General features: G+C 42.0%; 1 protein-coding gene across 1 annotated transcript in view; it reads right to left on the reverse strand.

Annotated features, from left to right (window-relative positions):
- fggy (FGGY carbohydrate kinase domain containing) overlaps positions 1-14,072 on the reverse strand; it is a 56,886-nt gene that overhangs the window by 37,725 nt on the left and 5,089 nt on the right. The window contains exons 2-5 of the mRNA XM_079610501.1: positions 11,200-11,391; positions 10,979-11,090; positions 10,762-10,913; positions 10,589-10,677 (exon numbers count right to left, since the gene is read on the reverse strand). Of these exons, the coding sequence (XP_079466627.1) occupies positions 10,589-10,677; positions 10,762-10,913; positions 10,979-11,090; positions 11,200-11,379 (533 nt within the window). The 5' untranslated portion in view covers positions 11,380-11,391. The remainder of the gene's footprint in view (positions 1-10,588; positions 10,678-10,761; positions 10,914-10,978; positions 11,091-11,199; positions 11,392-14,072) is intronic.

Consider the following 14,072-nt stretch of genomic DNA (forward strand, 5'->3'; position numbering starts at 1 on the left):
TATATAGCGTTTTTAACAATATAGATGGTTTCAAAGAAGCTTTTAGAGTTGAACCGAGTATCCGGTATGGATAAAGCACTTTTGCAGAGTATGATTATTATACAAGTAATACGAGTCAATATCTGTGCTCGGATTTAATAAAAATCCTCATTGGGTAGCTGACTGTGTCTGCGTTCTGTGATAGGCTCGTCACAGCGCCCCTCCCCTAAACATACAGATTTATTGTGTTGCTGTGTCCCGCTCTGCTCACTCACACACAGAACACTGAGAAGAGAACAGCTCGCTCTCTCTCTCTCTCTCTCTCTCTCTCTCTCTCTCTCTCTCTCAGTCCCTTAGGTTTGCGGGTCTTTCCGCTAACGTTTAGGGTTTCTTCAGGTTTGTTTTTGACTTTGGTTTGTAGTACTTACTTACTAACCAGTAGAGTTCTGGTAAACGTGGGGTTTGTTCAGACATGGTGCTTGGTAGAATGTGACTCGCGTTGCATCTCTGAGATTTTTTTTCTTTTTTAAACCATCAGCTGGCTCTAACCAGTTTTTTTACTGAGTGTCTGACACTTTCTTGCTGTATTTCATAAAAAAAGGAAGTAGTAGTATAAAACTATATTACAAATTAATTAGCTAGCTACACACACGCTCTCTCTCCCGGTCATCTGAGTTTTTTTTCTTTTTTCGTCTACTGGCTCTAGCCAGTTTTTTTTTAACTTCACGCACTGTCTGACACTTTCTTGCTGTATTTTATAAAACAAAACAAAAGGTAGTTGTGGTATAAATAATATTTCAAATTAAGCTACACACACAAACACACATTTCAAGACAACCTGACCCACTTCCGGGTTAGGCCCCGCTCAGTCCGAGTACAGATACAGATAATTCATATGGTAAACAGATAATGCTGTACTCGCTCATCCCTAAGCTTTACAGTGATAATAGGAAATTAAAGTAACAGAGATTGGTAGCAGCTCTAAAATAAAGTTATTGTCCAGCTAAAGTTCGTTTCTGATTGATTCACTTCCGTTGCAAAGATCATTAGTTATTAACTTAGGGGCCGCTAATGTCAGGTTCAGTGACGAGTCAGACTGGTGAGTGAAATATATTGTTGCTGTTTATTTATTAATTGTGTTTTTGTACTGCTGTGACATAAATTTCCCCCTGGGGATTAATAAAGTAAATCAAATCAAATCGAATCAAATAACAAGAGTTTATTTTGAACAGAAGCACGAATAAGTAATGCACCTGCTTGAAAGAACTTAGCTGTAGTAATAATATGAATGTTCTTTTGCAGATGGAGAATGGAACAGGATGGAAAGATTATGATGACTATGATGATCAGCGTGAAAGACAGACGGTGGACTGGAACGAAGACGGATGCTCAGGATCGCAGGTAGGATGCTCAGGTAAGTAGGAGAGTGAGTCTTGTGTGTCATGGTGTGGACGAGATCAGACGGTGAACTGAAGGGAAAGTGGCTGTTAAGAAGGGAGCTGGTGATGAGGTGCAGGTGTGGTGAATCGGTAATCAGGGGAGAGTGAACGAGTGGGCGGAGTGTGCAGATCTGGTGGAGCAGTGACAGTACCCCCTCCTCCACGGGCGGTTCCTGATGACTGGGTAGAAAGACAACGACAAGGTCTGCCACGACCTCTGGGAGCTGGTTGATTATGCCTGGCTCACACTACAGGAGTTTTAAAATCCTAACCGATTGTGAAATCTGGTTGCAGCACACGCTTAAAGGGACACTAAGTATCTTTTTAGGTATTTTATTATCTAAAATCAATATTTTTATTCATAAATATGTCCTCAATAGTGTACAAATACCTCGGCCAATTATCTGACTTATCCTTATAAATGAAGAATTAATTATCTTTATATACATGGGACGGTAGGTCCACGGAGGCTTCCATGTAGTTCCGCCATCTTGCAAAACTATAATAGCAGAGAGGGACAAAAAGTACTAAGCCAACGCGTTTCCACAATGCGTTTTCGTTCAGAGCCAGCCGAAACCAGCAGAAACGCAGGTGCAGAGCAGTGAGAGGCGCTTGAAACTGCACCGGCAAGTTTAAAAGTCTGGATTGCATTGTTATTATGGACCATACATATGCCAAGCCACAGGAGAAGAAAACATCGTCGCCAAAAAAGTCAAAAATAGAACGTAAAATGCGTGGGATTTCCCCCTTTCTGGTCAATGTTTCCCTGCCTCTGCTTAATTATTTTTATCCCCTCAAAGTGATCATAGTGCTAACAGACGGATCACAAAACTTATCATGGATCCGTGGTTTGATTAAAGTCAATTTTATTTTAAAATGATTACTCACTCACTCTTGAGCGTCTGGCGCGAGTGATTTCAATGTAAAGACCATAGACTGTAAGACGCGTTTATGCGCGTCTGGAGGTGTTTAGCGCGGCGCGGTAGACGCGAGCCTCATTCTACTCCAGTTTGCGCGAATGAGGCGAATTGCTATCACAGATAATGTATTTTCTATCATTTCACTGTGGCTCAGCATCACGATGTAAAGTTAACGTTATTGCATGATCAGTTGATATGTGTGGGGAAAGATAAGCTATTAGAATTAGAGTAAAAAATATTGCGTTAAGCTACTTCAGTTAATAAGAAAAAAGATTTTACAAGTCCTGCACATGCAGTGATGAAGTTCATGTTCTCATGATTTATTTTTATGAATAACAATGTTTCAAAACACCCCCCCTCGACGAAGTGCTATTAGAAGACATCCTGTCAAAGCTTTTGCCTACCGTAGATGCAATGTGCATTTGAAAAAGCGAGGCGCTGGAGAGCAAAATTAGTTTGGATGCAAAATACGAATTCACCACTAAATGGGAGTAATTCCTACTTAGTGTCCGTTTAAGGAGAATCTTTGCAGATTGTCTTCCCTCAAATCTTAAACATGCTCACACTACAAGATTTGAAAATCGCAGCACATCACACACTACAAAATGTTATTAAGATTATCGTGCCAGAGGAAGCGCCTCACGTGATCTCACGCAGGAGGAGATCTGAAGCGGGAAAGAAGATGTAAATAGGCTATCTGTCCTTCATATCAGGGCAGCGCCAGAGGGATTTCTTTTTACGCAGGTGCTGAGGGGGTGCTAGATCATTGACAGGGGGAGCTGCGCAATGTATATATATTATAGGCTATATAAATAATATTAATAAATGAGCAAAACTTGGCCACTCAATATTTAAAATTAAATTATTTTAATTATCACAATTAAAGTTTTATTATTAGGCTATTGATAATGTTATTTCAGCATAATATCTTATTATTTCGACATAATGTGTGTGTATTACACAAGATGTGCATTTGTAGGTTACACAAGTGCATTGATTTTTAACTAGTGTTTTTTGTGTCAGTGTCTGCAAAGATGAAGTTGACGATCGCCATCTCTGTAGTGAACGCGCCTATAGAGAAAAACGCACATAATGGATTATTCAGAGAGTAGCCTATTTCAAGTAGGCTAGCCTATGTCTAGGGTAATATCGCGAGTGAGCATGTAGCCTACGAGTTGTCGTCGAAAAAGATGGATAAAGCAAAAAAGCTGGTGGGGGCTAAAAATAGAAAAAGAAAGAGGGAAAAGGAGATGGGATGTCAATCGATGCGACAGCAGCTAAATAAGTGGATGGTGAAAGACAACAGGTAGGATTTAAAGTGTGACAACCAGGCATGTAGGCTACTGGCCATCGGGACTACCGGGAGATTCCCTGTGGGCCGACGTCTTTTTTTTTGTTTTTGTCTTAACGGCCCATAAAACTCGTACATCGGCGGCCCATTCGTTTTGGGGGCGCCAAAATTGTTGCTGCATACCCTTCTGACACTGGGTAGCTGCGCCCCTGCACTGAGTTTCGGTTAATTTATGATTAGATGCGCTCCAGTTCACGTCCAATGCAAGTGACGCGCCGGCGCCTCCATGTCATTATTATATTGTCTGCTATATTTGCTTCCTATTTCTTAAATCCAGGCAATTGGTAGATTAAAATTGTATTAAAATTAAGATACAATTTATACAAAACGAAATTCACTTTAAAGAAAGGCTTTCAAAACAAAACTTAATGAAGTGGTCAAAATCCTGTCTGACCCATATGTCTCCCGATGTAGGCTATATGCGCATCCTATCTTACTCATGCGGTTCACTTTTCATAATCAACATAGATGAAAAAAAAATTATAATATTTTAACAAATATGAAAAACTAAATGCGCTTTTTTAATGTCCTTAACACGTATAATAGGCCTACAGACTCTCTATTTGTACAAATTGCTGCACATTCGTTTAATTCAGAATTTTAATTAAATCAGAAAGTTGAAAGGCATTTGTTTGTGCATAGTAAAACATATATGCAACATTTATAAAGTTCACGCATAATTGTGCGTGCATTCATTAATCATTATGATACTAAAATCAAAATAAAGTAGGCTATATAGGCTACAAAAAAAAATCAGATGAGCCCATAAGCATTTTCCTCCCATATAAAATTTTATTTCAAATTTCAAAATCTGTTTACTCCACTTTGGTGCGGTTTTTATTTTCGTCTCATTACTGAACATGTAGGCTAGCCTACTCGTCTTCGTGCCTGCTGACCACAGCGTAACATTAATTTATTTAGCAAGCAATAAATAAATAAATGGAGATAATAGCCTACCGCATATCGCGCTGTTGAGTCACTCAAAATGACCTCAATGGAAATTCCTTCACCAAAACAGCCCTATTGTTTCATATTGGCTATTGTGACAGTAGCCTACTGACATAATCACAAACTTGCTCACCCCGATAAATATCAAACATGTTTGATATGATCGGGGCGGGCCCGATTTGTGTGAGAGAAGATCGGGAGGGGCAAGATTCGATCTGTGAACGCCTCACATTAGCAGATAATCTGCGCCGAACATCGGAACTGATCGAGGTCCTCGACAAGATTTTTTCTCCGATTCTCGGGAGGGGGAAATCGGGCATAAATCGGCCTAAAACTCCTGTAGTGTGAGCAGGGCATTAGGGTGCTCGGTGTGAAATTGGGTGAGGAGTCCTGGATCGAGGATGTCATCCCGTGGGACCCATGAACGTTCCTCGGGTCCGTAATCCTCCCAGTTGATGAGATATTCGATTCTGGGACCTCGTCGCCTTGAATCCAGAATAGCTCGAACCCTGTAGATAGGCTCTTCTTCAGCTAGGTTGGAAGGAGGTACGTTGGTCTGCCCAGGATCTGTGGGAGGAGAGGTGACAGGTTCAGTGTGAGGTTTCAATAGAGACACATGGAATGAAGGTGAAATTCTGATATGTGGTGGTAAGTTGAGTCTGTAGGTGACCTCGTTGAGCTGCCTCTGAACGGTGAAGGGACCTATATATCAAGGACTCAGCTTACGGCAAGGCAAGCGGAGGTGGGTGTGCCGTGTCAAAAGCCAAACGTTCTGTCCTGGTTGATACTGAGGGGTTGTGGTACGGCGACGGTCAGTTTGGGTCTTGTGGCTCCGCACTGCCTGCTGGAGGTGCACATGAGCTGAGTCCCATACCCTCTCACTCTACTCGAACCAGTAGTTGACAGCTCACCCGACCAGGGAAACAGTGGTGGTTGGTATCCCAAGATACACTGAAATGGGGTGAGCCTGCGTATTCGGCCCAGGGTAGAAATTGGTTCGAGCTGTCTTGGTTTTGGTGGCAATATGACCTCAGATATCTCCCGATTTTCTGGATCTTGCGCTCAGTCTGGCCGTTAGTTTGTGGATCATTGCCGGAGGAAAGGTTTACTGTAACTCCCAGGAGTTTGAAAAAGGCATGCCACACTCTGTATATGAATTGGGGGCCTCGGTCCGACACTATATCCTCAGGGACTCCGAAGTTGCGGAAAACGTGCTGGAATAGAGCCTCTGCAGCTTCACAAGGCAGTGAGTAATCCGGGTAGTGGAAATAATTTGCAGGCCTTGGAGAAACGGTCCACGACGATAAAGATGCACGTATTCCTTGACTTGGGAAGGTTCATAATAAAGTCGATGCCTATGTGCGAACATGGTCGTTGAGGTATCGGGAGTGGAACTAATTTACCTTCTGGGAGCTTCCTTGGTGTGTTGGTGATGGCACAGACTGAGCACCCCTTTACGTACCGGGAGATATACTAAGGCATAGAGGGCCACCAGTAGCGTTGACATAGGAGTGACGGTACGCCTGCTACCTGGGTATCCAGAGCCCGGAGAGGTGTGAGCCAAGTCCAGAAGGGCCAATCGGAGAGAAGGTGGCACATAGAGGAGCCCTTCTGGACCTCCCGGCGGAGCAGGATGGATTTGACGTTATGGACTGACAATTATGGCTGGAGGGAGAATAGGTTCCGGATGAGTTTCCTCGGGAGACGGGTGGTGAAGACGAGAAAGGGCGTCTGCCTTACAGTTCTTGTTGCCAGGGCGATAGTCGACGGTGAAGTTGAAGCAGGTGAAGAACAGAGCCCATCGAGCCTGGCGAGGGTTCACTCTCTTCGCTTCCCTCAGATATTCCAAGATGCCGTGGTCGGTGAACACTTCGAACTGATGGTTAGCTCCCTCCAACTAATGTCTCCATTCTTCTAAGGCTAGTTTTATGGCGAGCAGTTCTCGGTTACCAATATCGTAGTTCTGCTCAGCCGGGGACAGCTTTGCAGTTTAGGAGTATCACCCTGCCACTGTGAAAGGACCGCTCCGACCCCAATAGAAGAGGCATCTACCTCGACAATGAAGAGGAGATCGGGATTAGGATGTGCCAGAATCGGAGCGGTCAGGATTATCAATCACTAATGGCCATGGATAAAAAAAAAGACAAAGTTTTTGTACTTTCACACAAGAATAGGTACTTGTATATTATGACGATGTAAACACAATTAGGCTACATGTCATCAGTAAAATATTACATCTGTGCACTTACTCAGTATGATTCTCGATCGCACTGAGATAGTGCTGGGCGGTATACCGGTTCATACCGAAAACCGGTGTATATTTTCGTCACGATATTCATTTTTAATATACCGCCATACCGGTGTGTTGATAACACAACGTTCGGAACGAACGTTACGCTGCGCCGCGCGACAGTTTCAGACGGACCCTTTAAAATGCTGCACTTCTAAGCAGCGACGGTTAACAACAGTGCACCAGAGGGACGTCACACCGAAGATGGATGCTGCAGTAGTAGTAGAAAATGACACAGACGAACTTGTGCCAAAAAAAGGAGCCGGGTCTGTTGTTTGGAGGTTTTTTGGTTTCCAAAAATCCGACGTTGACCAAACAACCGTATTATGCAAGTGCTGTCGGGCTAAAATAGTTGCGAAAGGCGGCAACACGAGCAATTTGCTCCACCACCTCAGCCGCAAACACGTCTTGGAATATCAAGAATGCATGAAATTAAAGTCAGCAGGCTCAGCTCCCTCCACATCACCAGGTAACACGGGGAAAGCAAAAGAAAAATCGAGCCAAATGTCAGTTAGACGCGTTTGCTAGAGGGACTTGCTATGACAAAAAAAAAATTCTGGGGCCATGCAAACCTGTATTACTAGTGTGGAATTATTCTAAAATATTCATTAATGAGTCAATTAAGTCAATTTACTATAGCAATTCCTCTCTCAACGAGTTGAAAATGGATCGAACATCTGAATATGCATGAAAAAAAAAAAAAACGTCAAAAACCGGAAAACCGGTATAATTTTGAAAAAAAACGTGATATGAATTTTTGGTCATACCGCCCAGCACTACACTGAGAACTGAATGACACCTGCGGCCTGGCCTCTGCGAGGTGCTGGAGCCACATTCAAATTAATGGGTATGGACACACAATGTATGTGTGTCCAATGTATCGGTTCGCGAACGACACATCACTACATTTAAAATATTTACACCTGTATTCACAAACATCTGTGCATAAGGCAGTATTTATGATACGCAGTGTCATATGCTAACCAAAACCGAATATAAAAAAAATATAACCAAAAATATCATGTATTTAGACAGTAGCCTATCACATATTTTACCGGAGGCTGAAATATATTTGCACTACATCACATTATATTTACACCTAAGCAGATATTCGCCAACAAGCTACATTACGCATAAGGCAATGTTTTAGCATGATAATCTGTATCATAGGCTAATCAAACCTGAGCGAAATATATTTATTATACAAATATGTTTAGAGAGTAGCCTAATATTACATTAAAAAAAGTTTAGCATATGAGCATTTAGCACTTGAGCATATACACGAATGTTAGGGATATTGTAAGGCAATCGTTCCTGTAAGAGGTCAAAAGCTAGCCAAAACTAAGCAAAATACAGTCTGAAAATTCATATGAGTACTATATTATCAGAAAAGGAATTATATAACACTAAACAACTTACTCTGAACTTGTATCCTCGGCGGGATCAATTCGCTCTTGAAAATGTAGCCGTTCGTCGTCTGAGTTGCAATCTTCTTCCTCTAAGGAAAAGGTGAATTCTTCCTCGCTGTCCAGAATCATCTGAAGGGTATTTTTACTGGAGAAGCGTGCCATCCTCAAAACGCGATGAACTATCAGTGAATCTGATGACGAAACTGCATGTTTTTATGGCATTGATCGGAGGGCGTGTGCGATGCACGATCACCTAAACTATTTACCATGTGAATAGCGCCGGGGGGCGTGGCGGCCTCAGCTCATTAAAAATAATGAAGGGAGAATGAAAAAACTGTGCCTCTCCTTGCTCAAGCTTCATTAAGACACATCACTTGTTCCTGTGTGACAAGTATTCGCTGAGTTACAGTTCATTTTCGGACGCGTTTCAGAATGGACTTCACTGACAAAAATAAACGCAAGTCCGAACCAAATGTCACAATTGTTAGCATCTATTTGCATTAGTTTATATCCAGCTGGTCACTTGTATCAGCCGACATATAAACAAATCAGAAACGCATTAAATTTCGGTTCTTTTTTCATCATCACTGCAGTGTTCATTTCGTTGACGAATAATTTTCGTCAACAACATTTTTTCACTGACGAAAACGAGACGATAACTAAATAAAGACCAGTTTTAAATGGCAACAACTACATTTTCGTCAACGAATAAAAACTAGACGGAAATGTTAGGGAGGGACGATTGAGATCCAGTCAGAACTGATTTGCGTTTATGGTAGATGCGATGCCATGTCTCATAAATCATTAAAACATGTAAAGGTCTGGGAGAAAGAGAAGAGCAGACATATGGATAGATCTGAATAAAAGAGACGACGCGAAAGAGAGCTTTATTCGGTATGCTTTTCTGTGCGAACACACACACACGGCCCGAAGCGTGCAACCCTGCACATAGACAGCTATACAGCGCGCTGCGTGCAAGGAATTAATTGAGCTGTCTTTCACGTCTCAAAGGACAAATACACATAACATTATGTCTAAATGTCCGTTTTGGAGAGTATTCACGTAAACACAGTCGGTTATGTCTTTACAGAGTGTACAGTTGTGAGAATAGCGGAAAGCACATTCGGTCTTAAAGTGACAGTGCGTAATAAACCTAATGCCTTCTGTACACTTAATGTTGATCAAACAACAAAATAAAAGAGAAAAGCATTCACTGCTCTTTAATAGCTTTAATAAGGATTAATTATATTATATTTAATTTATACAAATACATATATATTAAGTTGGCTTGAAAAAGTACAGTTAAACAGTTACATGTTGAGTTTAACTGTTTTCATTTGTTATTTAGAGTATTACTTTTTGTTTCAGTTAGAATTAATGTCTTTTATTGACTTCAATATTTATTAAGATGAATATATTAATTTCATTTAGCATGTTTTCATGGTTCAATACAGTTTATTTTTTATAATAAAGCTCAGCACTGTTTTACTTGGAGTGTCATGTTTGTTTTTATCTAGTATCAATTCTAAATACTAACGGTTAATTAATGGGTCATCTGCAAATACGGCCCAACCGAGCTATCGGTATCGGTAAAATCCACTATCGGTCGACCTCTAGTGTGAACGCACAGTAAGTGCAAGTCGCCCCGGTACATCTGAGTTTTCGCTCGTGCATGATTTGCGCGTCCATGTTCTTCGAATGGGTGGAGTCAGGGCTAGCGTTGGAGGAAAGAGGGTAGGACCATTTGAGTTGTGCATTTTCAAAATCTGCCGGCCGTTTTGCAAATACCATACACTACCTTTAAAAGCTAGCGATGTCAGATTATTGTGATAGGCAATATTAGACAATATCTGATATATGGTGATGAGTAAGTATTTAGAAATATAAACAACAAGGAACGATAGTAAATAGAGATTCAAAACAAAGCTATACGGCGCTTTCAGACGCAAACCACTCAGCAGCAAGGCAGAAACGAACATACCTTAAACAAGTTTTAAATGCTTTAATGTTTTGTTTTTCACTAAAATATTTGGGAAACAACTGTATATTTGTTTTTGTTCTTTGTGCAAAAAAGCTACGTGAACCTCAAGGAACATAATAAAATATTTTATAAAAATAATTTAATATATATTACTATAGTCAACTACATATATTGAGCTGCATCAGCGGTTTTGTAGATCTACGACCCTAAAGGTGTTTTATCACTGAATGAATGTCGTCTATGAAACAGTTGTGCGGATCCTCCATCTCACCTGCATAAGGACCCTGTAGCTTTCCAGGACAGAAAGTCTGGAAGGTCAAAGAAATGTGCCGCTTCTTTCCAACAGGTTTCCTGCAGATTCTAACCACAGAAGAAAAAACAAGCGTCTGAAACACAAGTGTTTATAGTCCTCTCGCTCTTCCTCAGGATCCCAGCACTCCTCACCTCTTTGAGCCACAGTAGTTTGGGCGGCTGCATTTCGGGCGACATCACCCCGCCGACCCCCTGAAGCACTCTATGTTTGGTGTCTGTGATCCGAGCGGCTTGTTCTGTGGCCCGGTGGTCCATCCACATCACCACGTTCCTCTCCCGGACGCCTGCAAGTAACACTGGGTCAGAGCGCTGGCACATGCTCTCCGGACGAGTGATGAACGCGCCTCACCTGTGTGATTGACAGCCACGGGCTGGAAGTGCCGATCCAGAGCCACCAGTGAGCAGGTGGCATCAAACCCGAGCCCTCGAACACACGTCACGTCAACGTCCTGAGTCACTCTCTGAAAACACACGCAAACAGCCCGTTTGACCAACACAACACCAACAGACAATGTCCTAGACAATGATGATGCACAGTTTATGTGCCTGCCGGACAGATGGTCGCCTTACCTTCACGGTCCGGCAGCACTTGCTCCAGATATCAACTGACGACTGCTCATAATGCTCCGCACACGGCTCCCAGATGACAACAGGCTCCTCTGCTGTGTGCTTGACCTGACCGTCCGGAGTGACCAGAGCCGCTCGCACACTGGCTGTGCCCACGTCCACCGCCACATAATACCTGCTCATCTCACTGGACACCTGCGGAAACACACACAAACGTGTGCTAAGCACCCTCAAACACAAGCAAGAGCACCCTCAGCTGATACTGTAATAATATATTGGATTTGGATAACAGATTTGGCAAACGCTCCAGTACAGATTTATGTTTGAGCTCTGGAGAACGTCAAACTAATCTATTACAACGTGTTTTTGCAGTGGTGAGCAATGTAGCCAATCACAGACGTAGTTGTTGAACTCATGATCGCAATGGCCAATCAGAGGTGTTTAAGTTTTTTCAGAATCCATTCACCACTCAAAAAGCCAGAGTTTTGCAGGGTCGTGAAACCTCATTTGCAAACAAAGTGTAGACATAATGCAAGTAATGCCAAATTCCCACTGCACGATTTTCAGGTCACTTGTTCTTTTCACACTGCGTGACTATCTGGGGTAGCATTCAGTTGCTGCTGTGTTCACACTGCACGATGGATCCGTGAAAGGGGCTTTCACGTCGCATCAAGTCAAGTCAAGTCATCTTCATTTATATAGCGCTTTTAACAACGTAGATTGTTTCAAAGCTGCTTTACAGAGATAAACGTATAATTTAAGGTAACGAAAGAATCACCGACAACTTTTGTTTGGTCCGCAAACTACATTTCACAACCAAACACATGCGAGAAGTAATAAGGAAATAACGCAAGACCATGCGTGCGTGAGACCGGAGTTTTCACGTGAGACTCAAATTGTTATTAAAAATTAATTTTAGAAGATTTCTAAAAAAGATTTGCAATGTGCTGCTGTTGCGGCTGGTCAAGCAAATGTTTGTGCTTTGTTTCTGTTTGATATAATTGTAAATATATCTATTAAAATACTGACATTCTGATCTATAACTACTCACAGAGTTCTCACGGGTGTCAGTGACTCATCAGTGATTCTCCCAGATCTTGATAATTCACACTGTGTGATTGTCACGCGTGTGAACGAGCACCGATTTGCCTATGATTTCGGTCATTTCACAAGTTCACACTTACATATGATTAGATAGAGTAAAGGATATGCGTATTTGTCTGTCCGAGGGGACGGCTCCGAGCTCGTAATTTGGCCCGAACCCAGAGTTTTCAATTGAAATATTCACAGCTTAAATTTACAACCATGTTGAATTTCAGCCCATAAAAATGCAAGCCCTAAAAATACAATGCATTACAATGCAAGCATGGTTAATGTTAATATGCAATGCATATTTTTTTCAAGTACTGCAATTCAACAGGCTTTTTTATTTCAAAAATATATATATACTTCCATATACGTAGCCTAAGAGATTTATTGTGCAATGTTGGCAGCTTCATTGAACTTTGTGAGATCGTGATGAACTGACAGAGCGACAGCATAGTGATTGTAAAGGGAGCAGTCTTGGCTCGCTTTCGAGGCTTCAGCCTATATAATCCATTGTATAACACAATTGTTGCTCATGCTTCTAAAGCCCCTTTCACACAGAGATTTGGGAAAATACACGGATAATGTGACCCGGGATTTGTCCCGGGATCGTTTGATTTTGGTTCATTCACACTCCCAGTGATTTTCCGGGATCTGTGAGTATCACAGATCCCGGTAAGATCCCGTAAAGACACGTGACATCAGGATGAGACGTGTAACGTACGCGTCGGAAACATGTACACTAACGCATCGCGTACCGTTCCACAAAGCTGGTGAACAATCTCAGCTTCAGCGCAGATAGTAAGGAGCTCATAGTCTCTGCTCCGTTCCAGTTTGCAGACATTTTTTTCGTTCTTTCTTTGTTGATGACGAACACAAACTTTCTAGAGTCGCGCAATGGCACGTGCGTCATCACTACGACATACCCCTTACGGCATTGATCCTGGCTTTTGTTCACACAGGGCGCGCTCCGGGACTGATCCCGGCAATGTTACTAGGTCCCCAACCTGGGATCAATGCCGGCATCAATTCCGGGACGTGTTTGCATTCACACGGAAGGCACTCTGACAATTTCGCTGCAATTTCCCGGGATCAATGCGCTGTGTGAAAGGGGCTTAAGAGAACCGGTCGGTAAGCTGGCTATGATTAAACCGCTTGTTAAAGAAACGCAACTTGATCATACAAAATAAGTCAATTACAGGCCGATTTCGAATCTGCCTTTTCTGTCAAAGATATTAGAAAAAGCAGTATCCTCACAACTGTGTTCCTTTCTAGAAAGAAATTATATCTGCGAGGATTTCCAGTCCGGATTTAGACCGTACCATAGTACCGAGACAGCTCTCGTTAGAGTCACAAATTATTTGCTCTTTTCTAACACTTGATGGCTGCTCTGTTAAGTCTTCGTCATCGTTTAGGAACCTGGGTGTGCTCTTTGATACCAATCTTTCATTTGAAAGTCACGTGTCTAGTATCTGTAAAACCACATTTTTCCATCTTAAAAATATATCTAAATTACGTCATATGCTCTCATTGACAAATGCGGAACAATTAGTTCATGCGTTCATGACCTCAAGGCTAGATTATTGTAATGCTCTACTGGGTGGTTGCCCTGCACGCTTAATAAACAAACTACAACTAGTTCAAAACGCACCAGCTCGAGTTCTTACCAGAACCAGGAAGTATGATCATATTAGCCCGGTTCTGTCAACATTGCATTGCCTTGTTATTAAACATCGTATACATTTTAAAATATTGCTGATTACTTACAAAGCACTAAATGGTTTAGCTCC

The sequence above is a fragment of the Phoxinus phoxinus genome (genome assembly GCF_949152265.1).
Source record: "Phoxinus phoxinus genome assembly, chromosome: 4".
NCBI classification, from domain to species: Eukaryota; Metazoa; Chordata; class Actinopteri; order Cypriniformes; family Leuciscidae; genus Phoxinus; species Phoxinus phoxinus.